Below are 13,197 nucleotides of genomic sequence, written 5' to 3'. Positions count from 1 at the left end.
TGTTTAAATGAAGCAGAAGTCCTCCCATGCAGCTTCCCCTCTGTTCCCACTGAGACCTGAAGGTGCCAACCAGGAGAGAACTCAAGCCTGGCACGGCAGTTTCTCTGTGAAGAACCCAGCCCTCCACTGCAAGAACTCCTCTTCAGAGGGAGTCCTTCAAACTCAGGCTCCCTCTAGCTGTCTGGTAGGCAAGAAGACTTGCTAAGCAGCACTGTACAACCACACGATGCTGCTGCAGGAATGGACTGAGGCAGGACGAGGTAAGGACAGATGAAGCGAGGCAGCTGATCCTACGTGCAGCCATGTTTTTCCTCAAGGCTGTTACAAGCCTATACCAAGCACAAACCAGAACCTACCTTAGATCTGATACTAGTTGAATGCCTTTCAATTAGTAAGTGCCTTAAATATTCTAAAGATGAGTATTTCAAAGTAAGTGTCTTGCTTAGATACACGTTAAAAGCTTCAACTTGACAGCTCCTATGACAATCAGGTAACAGAACTTGTTACAGAACAGAAGCTGTCAGAGTGAATTCTTCACACTGATCTTGCTGTATGCATGCCAGAGCCACTCACAAGCATGTACACATGAACTTCGTTTATGCAGCAAGTTCACAGGCCAAACCAAAATAACCATTGACACTGACTTGCAATTTCTCAATCAAATACATCTCCGTTGCCCGCCTACAGGTGTAGGCCACCAGCCACAAAGTCAAAGATAACACTGCAACATCTTCACCTCCTGCAGGACGGATTAAAAACAAACCTCCTGTAGATGACGGTATCTTCTCAGAAGAGATTTTGCAGCAGTAGAAATACCTCTATACACTGGATCAGTGTGTAATTGATGAGATCATTCTCAGACGTATTAATTAATTGCCATTGAGAATCTGAAGTTGAAACATTTTTTTCCTGAAGTCATGCATGCCATTATCCTGCAGCAACAGTTAATAATAGAAAGGACTACAAGTACAAATCCACCAGGAACACAAGTATGTGCTCTACAGCAATAATAAAACCTCCCCAGGGCCTTGGATTTAATGAGAAATCTGGAGGTAATCCCATCCAGTTAAACACAGCCCTCCAGGAGCAACGGCTTACCTGCCAGCAGAGCTGTTCAATCCATGGCAGTGACAGTTTACAGCCACGCACAGAACAGGATACACCTCCACAGCCCAGCTGCTCTAAGACAAATCCTTAAGTCCTGTAAGTCCACAGGGATTGCTCTCCCACTTACATAATCTCCTGTTTCATTTTCTGACTAAGCCACCACTGGAACACAGCTCTCAAAAAGGAAAAGCTTTGAAGCAAGCAGGGATAGAATCTGTGCTGAAGGAAGAGAAATTCCCTAGTTCTAGGCAGGCTTTTGTTGTCTCCCTTTCAAAATGTACTTTCAGAGCCTTTGAATGCCAGAACCACCCGGGAAGACATTCCCAAACCTCTAAAATATGCATAACGAACGTTAGGAAAGTTGAAGCTATTTAGCAGTTTGTTACGAAATTCTACAAATTAGCACAGCACAAATGCAAGCTGCTTATTAGCGACAGGATTTAAAGGCAAAAGAAAAGATTCACCACTTTCCAAGACTGCAGTTTAGTTTGTCTGTGGGATTTTTAAATACATGAATACATCACTTTGTTTAGTCCTGTGCTGTCTGAACATTACTCCCTTCTCATCCATATTACTCAAACAAAGATGACATCAGTACGGATAACAAAGAGGTCTGAAAAAATACTCCAAAGCACTGCAAGCAATGGCACGAGCACAGCCTCACCAGGAAGCTCGCTCAGTATCTTTGAATGCAGGGACCCCTAAAAGTCCAGCTCTGATTCCCCTTCAGGTGGTAATCTTCCTACCATAAGAAAGGCCCACTGCCCATCCTGGCCATGCTTCAGTCTCACCAAACCTGCTCTGCAGCTGAAGCCCGGCTGCACTGCTGCAAGCTTGTCTCCAAATTGACTTTTCTGGACAAGAAACTTAAATAGCCTCAGATGTGCCTGTGATTATTGCCCAGACTGACCTCATCAGACATCAGTGCCCCACACGATCAGTTCCACTTTGCTGACGTCTCCCTCAGGAAACATAGTAGGCTTAGAAGTCAGACCTGAAGACATATAGCAGAATGTAGGAGTTTTTTTCTGTCTGATTGGATGAAAACAACATGCTCTTCTTAAAATAAAACACAGAAAGCAACTATTTTATTTCAGACTAATTGCAAACTCAGAAGATATTCTCGTGCTCTTTGATTTGCTGCACTAGCATTCATTTAGGTGCTCCAGGTAAGAGACATAACTTCAAGCACTTGAGAAGATGCAGAAGAGCAGTGTCCTGTTACAGTGGTGTGATCAGCAAGGGGAAATGCCCTTCACGTGTTTAACTTTGCCACCTCCATCACGACTGCAACTTCTGCTGCTATAGAGACACGTACCCACATTTCAGTACTCTACAAACCTGAACCACTGAAAAAAAAAATAAATAAATAAATAAAAACCAAACAAAGTTCACCATAGTTGGCAAAAAGGCTTTTAGGCTCTTGAATGTTGTTGCCCACCTCAGAAAAAAAACCACACAAAGCTGGATTGGATACAACAGACAGAAGCATTGCTGGTTCCTCAAAACTGCAACAAACACAAACATCACACCAATCATATGCTTCTCTTACACTGAAAAGATGGAAACTGGCACTGTACCTTACTGTCCACGCTTTCAAACACGGACTGGTGAACATTACAGGCAAAGAGAGAATTTGGGAGGTCGTTGAAGTCAATGATTTCATGAAAATCTTCCTCTGTAAAACATCTCTTTAAATCGCTGTCACCGTTTATAGAGTAGAGTAAGAACTGTCCTCCATCCTCTGGGATGCAGCCATAGTGCCCGAGGCCTCGCATTCCAAACAAGTAGGAGTCTCCCCTCATCCCTAGCAGCAGGAAAAAGAGAGACACAGTTACACCACACTTAGCAGTAGCACGTACACGAGTAGAGAAATTCATAGTTCAGGGCTTAATCTGTAGGACGTGTATTTCAGGCTATTCCAACACAACGTGTGAAACTGGGCACTAACACCAGCCTCACTAGGCTCAAACAGGGACTCTGCTTTAGGTTCATTCTCTGGCATGGAAACAACCTGAGCACGTCAGCACAAGCTGCTGAGCTCGGCCAGAAATGAAGCCTGACTGGAGTTTCACTCACCCTGTAAGAAAATAGCATGTTGCATTCGTGCTCAGGAGTCCTGTTTGTTCCAGAGAAGCCAGGCTAGTGCTTCTGAGCTCGCTCAGAGAAAATGATGCACAGGATGAGACTAACAGAAAAACAAGGAATAGAGACAACCCTATTGAAAAGTAGCAATAATATAAAAACAGCACAACTAAGAAACATGACTACAGAGAATAAAGATAAATGCTTCTGCAGTTTCAGGACAGAACGTATGCTGGTTTTCCATGCCTGTTAGCAATTCCTTTCTTTGCACGTTGATGTCACTAGGAAGCAAACAACGAGGTAAGCAAAGGGAAAGGATGAGCCATGTGATAATTCTCACCACCTTTTAGGAAAACCCTGCTGACTTTGGAGCCCTTACTCCCAAATCCATCACAGTACAGACAGGAAGACCATTCTAAGGACACGGAAGGAACAGGCCATCGAGCAACGTCCTCACCACTGATGCAAGAATAAACCTCTTAACAGCCAAGGGGGAGAGAAAGGAAACGTTCAAGAAATCACTGCTATAAATGCTGCTATTTATTGTGGCTGCCACAGACAGTCCTAGTAGAGGTGTATTAAACAGCTACAGCTGCAACCCCTCCAGAGCTCTCTAACCAGCTGACTGGAGGCAATGCAGAAGAATAATTATTTCCCTTGTATTGATGTTTCTTGCAATAACAACATGGAGCCATTGACTGCTCCTAGCAGGAGTTGCAATGACACAAACACAGCGTGCTCATCTGTTTCAGATTTGCCCTTCCCGTACTGCATACTTGCTGTTCTCTATTAATAGTTGTAAATATTGCTTCAATTACATTTTGCGGAACCGCTGTCCAAAATTCAGCTCTACACTTTATTTAGGCTCGATCTCAATGATGACAGAGCTGATTTGCCATGCCTGTGGCTTTCACCGAACCCCACTCCTGCTGCAGCTCAGAAGCGACATCCGATGACCGAGCACATCCTTCTCCACCGCACGTTACACAAGTGCCAGAAATCAGCTCTGCTGAAGTCCGCACGGAAACACACCGGGGTCCTACTCGAAAGCCAGCTCAGAGCTGAGGCCACTTGTGTTCTGCTCTCACAGCGTGCGATGGAGCCAATTGCACAGCCTGTAACTGAGCAGCAGGGTTGGAAGGCACCCGCAGAGATCACGGAGGCCAAGCCATGAGCTCACACTGGAACAGCACAGGACCTTTCCCAGAGGTACACCGCCACATACCTGCTGAACACTGAGCTGCAGCACTCACAGCACGTATAATGGGCTGCACAGGAGGTCACAGGATCTGAGCTGCACTCCTTCTCCGGGCACCAGAAGTCACAGCTAACATCAGAACGGTTTCTGAGCCCTGCATTCCTTATGTTTAATTTACGAGGGAGGGGTTTAAAACAAAAAGGATGCAGTGCTTTAGGGAAGTAGGAGTAATAGGAAACCTCAGGCTAATGATCTCTTCCACGGAGTCACCCTGAGGACAGGCTCCTCAGCTCTCAGATACACACCAGCATTTTTGCCAGCTCAGTCTGACCGGAGCACAGCCGCTCTCAGCTTATCTCAGGTGAGAAACTCGCCAGTGAGGACGGGCTCTGACTCCCAGCAGCAAGCGGCCTGCAGCTGGTGAAGGGGCTTGAGAGGCAGCAAGGACATTTTATGGGTACTCTGGGTAGCGGCCTTCTGCCCCATGTGCAAGCACTGTGCTGGAGGAGCCCACTCAGTTGAGGGGGACTGAAAAGCAACCTTACACAGCAGGCTGCAGAGGATAAAGGCAATACAAACCAATGCTCAGAAGCTGCAGGAATCCCAGTGTGAATTAAGACTCACTGGGCTTTCTAGTGATGAGGAGGAACTGACACAGAACCGGCAGGGGCAAAGCTTGAGGTTTTGGCGGCCTTGCCAAACAGCTTTTTTCCTTCTGCAGGAGAAATATTATTGTGTTTGCATTATAAAGTACATAAAAACATTACAAAGTAGAAATTGAGCAAAACCACAACAGCAAGCAGCTAAACAGAACAGAATTTTGAGTTGCGACAATCAAGTTTTGGCCTGTAAGCATCTGAGATAGTAACAGGGAAATAAGAATAAAATACAGCAGGTGATTCTTCATATACAGGCATCAAAGTTCCACCTGAGTTGGCAAGGCAATAAACACTCTTGCAGTGTGCCAGTCTCGTTCTGCCAAAGCCTTTAAGTAAAAAGAAAGGTTGTTCCTTTCCATCAGCCAAGTGCAGAGGCAGATTTCTCAGGGGGACGCGAGCTCTGGGCACAAGGCAAACTCTCTAATGAGGGTCACTGTCCTGCATGCCTTCTGAGCATCTCTTTTTAAGGACTTGGAGGTGCTGGGAGGTGCACGTTCACACACATGCCCCTTCTGTACTTCAGATGCACCCAAAGTGCTGACTGATCCTCCAAGTCATCAGGCTTTCAAACCTGGCTATTAAATCCTCTGTTGTTTCGGATGGATCCTGCACAACTAAGAACATCTGCATGAAGTGACTATCATATGGTAAAGTTTGCAGGGTGAAGAGAAAAAAAACTTAGGACTGAATAACATGAGACAATGGAAATAGAGATCTCCCTGCCAGGAGGCATACATGCCCAACAGAACAAGGCACCAATGATCCTGAGCCCAGTGACAACCAGTGAGGACAAGAGTGCTTGAATCAACAGTGTGTGCTGGTGCTCCTCAACCATCCAGCTGTGTGCAAACAAAGCAGCACTGCTGCCAAAAGCCACAACCCAACCATCACCTGGGGCTGCTCACTTTCAGCCCCAGCTTCCCATGTGGAAGCAGGCCCCCAACACCTGATACTGGAGAAGGTTCATGGCACAACAACTCAGTTCACTTGAAGCAAGTTTGGTGGCCTGGAACTAGGAGAAAACTGAAGGCTTAATTCCACTACGCTGTTAGCTGGCTTGATGCATTTCATAGCTGCAAGAATCATTAAGGTTGGAAAAGACCATTGAGAGAACCTAGTCCAAGCACCAACCCACCCTCAGAAACCATGTCCTCAAGTACCATGTCAAGAAAGGTCACAACAAAGGCCAGGATTTCATTTTTCAGCATCTGATCTACTTAGAGCATTCATGAAGTTATGACCTGTTTCCAAAGCTCTGCATTAATTGTCATAACAAAACAACACATGACAAGTTTCTTTCAGCCAGACATAAGCAGGAATTCTCCTTCACCCTGGCTAGCATTAGACATGGATAACACAAGTCGTAACTATGTGTCCTTCCTTAAACCTACCAAACCCCTTAAGAATCAAGTGCTCTGTTGTTGCTGGTGGAGGCTTATGGCTTTTTTGAATGTACTCAGCCATTTCACAAGTCCCCTGTCAAACAAATCCTCTACTTACTCTATCACTTTAGACCAAAAGAATTTCCATTTCAAATCCCTTAAACCAATTAACCCTAAATCACATTTACTGCATGAGCTGGATCCTAATATAAAGTCAACACAATTGAAAGTTGTCTTACATGCAGCAATAACACAATCACTGGAAGCTGCTCTCATTTACATCAGAGCTCCTTCTGAGAAAGTTACATTTCCTCTCATGGCCCCCTTTGTACCATCACAAAAACCTGGGAAGACATTGCCATAAGGGTGTCACAGAATGGCCTGAGTTGCAAAGGCCCACAGTGCAGGTCGCCAACCAGCAGCCCAGGCTGCCCAGAGCCACATCCAGCCTGGCCTTGAATGCCTGCAGGGATGGGGCATCCACAGCCTCCTTGGGCAACCTGTGCCAGTGCCTCACCACCCTCTGCATGAAAAACTTCCTCCTCAGATCCAACCCAAATCTCTCCTGTCTCACTTTAAAACCATTCCCCTTGTCCCATCACCACCCACCCTCACACACAGCCGTTCCCCCTCCTGTTTATCTGCTCCCTTCAAGTACTGGAAGGCCACCATGAGGTCACCCCACAGCCTTCTCTTCTCCAAGAGAAACAAGCCCAGTTCCCTCAACCTTTCCTCATAGCAGAGCTGCTCCAGCCCTCTGACCATCTCAATAATCTGTATTCCTCAGCTTTATTTCTGAATTTGAATTTTGACCCTAAAACTTCCACTCAGAAAATACACCATGCAGAGCATCCCAACAACTGCAGCAATTACCCCAAGGCAAACCAGCACCCTGCAGGCCTCCCATGCAACTCCTGCTGTACAATTTAGGCACGGTCTGCATCACTTCACACCAGTAGCAGTGATTCCAGAATTTCTTCTCCTGTGACCAAGGAGTCCATCAGCTTGTAATTAACAACAGCTCTAAACACCAAGCGTGAGAGGTTTTCACCATCCCCTACTGTGTTTCAATGGGCCAGCTGCTTAAACATCAGCATGCATGTATAGACTTACCCACTGTATTTATGGAAAGCAAGGAGGCATTTCCTTGGTGACCGTTTTCCTGTCCTAAGAGTTTTTAAAAAGAATCCCCTTGGGACACCAAGAAACAGGCCCATAACTCTCCAAATTGCTAGGAAACTTTACTTTTATTATTATTATTAAACACTGCTTGCCATGACAAACAACATGAGTAAAAATAGAATAAAGCAAACAAACTGTTACAAATGCAAGCTTTAAATATAATCACCATAAACGAAAAGTATTATTGAGTCCTGACTGCAAACCTGAAAACAGCAATCTGCAGGAACAGAGAAACTGGGGGAAAACCAGAGCAATGTAGCTGCATTGTTTTTCTAGGAGGGTCCAGAGAAAGCATAGGATTTCACCTCAGCTCCAACTTAAGATCAGTAACTCCTACCCTATTTCTAAGAGATGGAAAAGAACTGTTAATCCAATCCCCCCCCCCCCAGTAAGACTTTCCTGCAACAATTAGTTCTTAGTTCAAACATTCCCCAAAGGCAGGAGGGTTAGCAGTCTGAGTGCTACCCTGAGGACACAGCTCCTGCTGAAGGCAGCTGGGCCCACACAGACTTGGAGGAAGGCACACAAGCCCAGCTAGCAACAGCCCACTGAAACGGCACTCCTTCCTGCTAAATGAGCACGGAGATCGGTGTTATCTGCACACGGTGCTAATTCTTCACCGGGAATTTAAACGGAGACATTTTAATTAGAAAGCAGAACGGGAGCTCCTGTGACAGGATTAACGAAGGGCTGCAGTTGAAGTGCAGCACAGCCCACAGCCTCCCCTTCCCTTTGCTTCTCTCTCACCCCGCCCGGCCCACAGCCCCGGCCCGACACAACGCGGATGGCAGCTGTGCTTCAGCTCCCGCCCGCTCAGCGCCGCACCGAACAGCGCCAGCCTCCGCTGCCCCGGCACAGAAGGGGCAGAGCTGAGAGGAAGAGGATTTTTTTTTATGCTAACTGGTGCAAATCCCAAATGCTCTAATCCTTCCATTGACATTAGAGCCGTATTAAATTTAGCTGAGCCTTTATAACTATTTTTGGAGGCTTTCAACATCCAAAGGGACTATTCACTTCTATTCATCTAAAGCAGGCTGCCCGGCTCAAGCTGTTCAAGACCTGCATGTTGCTCAACAGAATCGAGAGTGCCTCCCACGCCAGGGCTGCATCCTACGCCTGGTGCAGGAACTCAGCCAAGCACTCTGCGTCTCCAGGCATGGAGGAAACAAGGCAGCAGACAGCTGTGCTCAGCCCTGCCACAATGCAAGATGGCACCTGGAAAACCAAAGTCAGGTGTGAAGACCTTACCATAGAAAGGCCTGTGTTGGAAGGGACCTCAAGGATCACGAAGCTCCAACCCCCTGTGCCATGCAGGGCCACCAACCTCCCCATTTCACAGCAGCCCAGGCTGCCCAGGGCCCCATCCAACCTGGCCTTGAACACCTCCAGGGATGGACGGGGCATCACAGCCTCTCTGGGCAGCTGTTCCAGCACCTCACCACTCTCACAGCACACAACTTCCCCTGACATCCAACCTCCAGCTGCCCTCCCTCAACTCCAAACCATTTCCCCTTGTCCTGCTGTCATCTCCCCTTTCCAAGAGTTAAGGGACTTCAGGTCAAGCAGCTGGGCTACCATTCATCAGACACTAAAGGTTCCACGATAATGTTAATGTGTTCAAACAGAATCATCTTCCCCAAATCCAAAGGAACCAGAGCTTACCTTCACTTGGCCCTTGCACTGCTCTATTAAGTGATCCAGTTTTAAAGGGGTGCACAGCGTGACACCACCACCAGCCTTTAGCCAGATTTGTCACCTCACACAGAGGGCAGTGTAACAGCCCTTCATACATACACTGCACATCTCACCAAGACTTACTTCTTTTTCCCTGTGAGGAGGAGAAAGGAAGAAGCCACAAAGTCAGAGCAACATGCAACTGTTCAGGGTGTTTAGTGCTTAGAAGAGACTCACAGGGACATGGTTTTAGGAGGAAGTTTTCCCCCCAGAGGGTAGTGAGGCACTGGCACAGGTTGCCCAAGGAGGCTGTGGATGCCCCATCCCTGCAGGCATTCAAGGCCAGGCTGGATGTGGCTCTGGGCAGCCTGGGCTGCTGGTTGGTGACCTGCACACAGCAGGGGTTGGGGCTGGAGGAGCGCTGTGGGCCTTTGCAACCCAGGCCGTTCTGGGATTCTCTGGTTACTGGGCATGGCTGGATAGCCATGGACTAGATAATCTTAGTGGACTTTTCCAATTATAATGATTCTATGAGTCAGACACCATGATGACAACTAATGTGACAAGAAGAGCCCAAGAACCAAGCCATGGGCTGCTGCCTGCCATGAGAGCACACATCCTGCTTGGTGGTGGCCTGAGAGCCTACTGCTTGCCATCATGCTTAAAGACTCAAAACAGGGGAACAAGGAAGATGCACTCTAATAAACCATGATTTTCATAACAAAGAACACCCATTCAAACCATAAAATCGCTTTAAGCACCAATAAAACTTCAGGTATAACTCAGAATAAAATCTCACATTTCTTTGCTGGTGCATATCATAGAATCCCAGCACGGCCTGGGTTGCAAAGGCCCACAGCGCTCCTCCAGCCCCAACCCCTGCTGTGTGCAGGTCGCCAACCAGCAGCCCAGGCTGCCCAGAGCCACATCCAGCCTGGCCTTGAATGCCTGCAGGGATGGGGCATCCACAGCCTCCTTGGGCAACCTGTGCCAGTGCCTCACCACCCTCTGCATGAAAAACTTCCTCCTCACATCCAACCTAAACCTGCCCTGTCTCACTTTAAAACCATTCCCCTTGTCCCATCACCATCCACCCTCACAAACAGCCGTTCCCCCTCCTGTCCATACACTTGCATACACCCAACTTACAATGGGAAAACCAAGACAACAAACAACTTCTGCACAGCGCCACGCAGAGCCCCTGGTTGTGCCCATGCCCTGTGGAGCCTGGAGGCGGGCAGAGCTACAGCACGGAGCCGACAGGTCCCTCAGAGGGGAGCACACAGCTCCTGCCTAACTTAGATAAAGTAACAGAAACGAGAACGCACCAAAACCAGAGAGCCCTCTGCCACTCCAATCCAAGGAGTTCGCTCTTTCTGCGAGTTCTGCCTTCTCCCAGCGCTCAGCCCTCCACCGGCTCGCAGCAGACGGGCACCCACAGCTCCCAGCTCTGCCGCGACGCCCCAGGCAGCAGCGGAGCGCACCGACAGCGGCCGCGCATCGCTGAGGTGCTTCCGAAGGGATGCACGGAGCCGAGGGACCCCGCGGAGTCCTTGGGGAGGGAGCGGAGGGAAGCAGCCCCGGCTGTGGGCTCTGCCCGGCTCCACGCCGCCCCCCGGGATCGCCCCGCGAAGCGCGGTGAGTCCCGGCCGCCCGACCCCCGAGCCGCCTCGCGACCAGCCCGACGGAACGGCCCCCAACGCGCGGCCATCTCCTCACGGCACGGCGAGCGCCGCGGCGAGAGCGGGGCCGGGGAGCGGGCAGGGCGCTTACATAACGCCCCCGAGGTCGGCAGGGCGGACCGGGGCTGCCGCGAACCCCGCGGCGGTCGCCCAGCCCTCACCTGCTGCGGCTGCCTCGGCCACCCCGCCGCCGCCGAGCTCCCGCCGAGCGCTCCGCTGCTGCCGGCTGGCCGCGCCGCTGAGGCGAAGGTGGAAGAGGAGGCGGGAGGGAAGGGGCGGCCGACACCCAATCACCACAGCGCTCCGCCCTAACGGGCGGGCGGCACCGCCAGTAAGAATGCGGGGAGACAGCCGGCCCCGCCCCCCAGCCCTCTGGAGACGACCCGCACCGTCCGCCGCTTCGCGCCGCGCATCAGACAGCGGTGTGCGGGGCGGCGCTTCGGGCGGGGACAGGTGGGAGGGGACAGGTGGGAGGGGACAGGTGGGAGGGGACAGGTGGGAGGGGACAGGTGGGAGGGGACAGGTGGGAGGGGGCGGAGCCTCGCGGCGGGAAAGTGGGCTGAGGGGAGATGGGGTGGGGATTGGAGATGGGGATTGGGGATGGAGATTGGGGATGGTGACTGGGGATGGCGACTGGGATTAGGAATTGGGAATTGGGATTACAGATTAGAGATGGGGATTGGGTGAGCGGTGAGATGGGGGGATATATGAAATGAGGATGGTGCAGGGAGTTGTAAAATGGGATAGAAATGGAGAGGAGAGGAGAGGAGAGGAGAGGAGAGGAGAGGAGAGGAGAGGAGAGGAGAGGAGAGGAGAGGAGAGGAGAGGAGAGGAGCCTGTATTTGGGAATGCTTTTGTATGCATCCAGACATTATTGCTAAGATGAACAGGGAGAGAACTACCACATTCCACTCTTTACAGTAAAAGATGTCCTTCAAATTATTAATAGTAATCAATAATAATGTTCGGCAATAATCACAGGGTTTTGAGCGTTCCCTGCTGTAAGCAGTAATGTTCTCAGGACATCAGGAAATGTTCATCAGGAAAAGTCACCCAACAGTGCGTTATTTAGACATGCAAAAGTAGTGCTGCAAAATCAGAGTGAGAGCAACTGGGTGGGAGAGCTGCTTGGCGTCGGGTGGGCTTTGGTCCTAGTGCTGCTCAGGCCATGCAGCCAGAGTGGGCACCCTGTGCTTCCAGAATGCCGTGGGCATCTTCCTACAGCCCAGGCAGTTGCAGAGTACCAAAATGTGGAGGAAGGTGAAATTATGGAGAGAATACCCAAGGAGGCGATAAAACAGCTGCCGGTGGCGTGATTTGTGAGCGGTGCTGCAGCCCTGCTCCCACGGAGCTGAGTGGGAGTTTGGTTACTGATATCTCACAGCACAAGCTTAGACTGTTTCATCCCAACCCTGAGCTGCTCATTATCTTCAGCTCGCACCTGCTTCTTATCTACACATTTCATCTGGAAGCGAAAGCAGCCTCTCACATGAACCGAAGCAACCACAGTGAATCGCACAGCAGAAGTACTGAGAGCAGAAGCTGGTTTCTGACCAGCAGGACGTCAGCACTAACTCGCTCCTGCAGCCCTTCCAGAGCCAGATTTTCTCTTTTCGGAAGAAATGAGGAACTAATGTCACAAAATCAGCAGATTTTCAAGGAGTGTTCCTTATACATCTCTGCCCACTGTAATAATCCCAAATTCTTTGGCCAGGTATGGGTTATGACTTCTTGCAAATGGTCGAGTCCAGAGATTAGAGTGGCTAAAGCAAGTAAAATTAACATTGGCTATGTCAGCATCACTGCACCCTTGATTGTTTCTGTTACTCTTTTAGAATATGAAAACAATTGGATCCGTCCAGCTCTGTGTCTTGTCTCAGCAGCCAAGGCAGGATGCATAGTGAACACTGTAAAAATAGACCACGCTCCTATTTACCTTATCATTTTCCAGCAGCAAGCTGGAACTTCTGGGTTGTACAGAGTGGTACCAGCGCTGCCAGTGGCCCTGTCCTCTCCAAATTGCCCTTGGCTCTTTCTGAGCCCATTTCTGGCTCTGCTTTCCACACCGCGCCATGCCACGGTAATTCTTCACTGTGCAAAAACCATCTCAAGTCCATTTCCTGCTTGTTTTATTAAATGACTTTGTTGTGAGAGGCAGTGAATGAGATTTCCTTTTCAACCTTCTCTCCATCATTACTTTGCAGATTTTAATTGTGTTTCCCTTCAGC

At 49.3% G+C, this 13,197-nt stretch overlaps 1 protein-coding gene across 2 annotated transcripts in view; it reads right to left on the bottom strand.

The window, feature by feature from the left end:
• Positions 1 to 11,212, bottom strand: part of RCAN2 (regulator of calcineurin 2) — a 76,874-nt gene extending 65,662 nt beyond the window's left edge. Inside the window, exons 1-2 of one of the 2 annotated variants that reach the window (XM_052693561.1) lie at positions 11,131 to 11,212; positions 2,688 to 2,914 (exon numbers count right to left, since the gene is read on the bottom strand). In XM_052693561.1, coding sequence (XP_052549521.1) covers positions 2,688 to 2,912 — 225 coding nt within the window. In that variant the 5' untranslated portion in view covers positions 2,913 to 2,914; positions 11,131 to 11,212. Of the gene's footprint in view, positions 1 to 2,687; positions 2,915 to 4,969; positions 5,070 to 11,130 lie in introns of those variants that run through there. The other variant, XM_052693550.1, reaches the window with a different exon arrangement.
• Between the last annotated feature and the right edge of the window lie 1,985 nt (positions 11,213 to 13,197).

The sequence above is a fragment of the Tympanuchus pallidicinctus genome, unplaced genomic scaffold, assembly GCF_026119805.1.
Source record: "Tympanuchus pallidicinctus isolate F22 unplaced genomic scaffold, pur_lepc_1.0 scaffold1, whole genome shotgun sequence".
In the NCBI taxonomy this organism is placed as follows: Eukaryota; Metazoa; Chordata; class Aves; order Galliformes; family Phasianidae; genus Tympanuchus; species Tympanuchus pallidicinctus.
The sequence above is the reverse complement of the archived record's forward strand: the minus strand, read 5'-3'. Positions and strand labels throughout refer to the sequence as shown.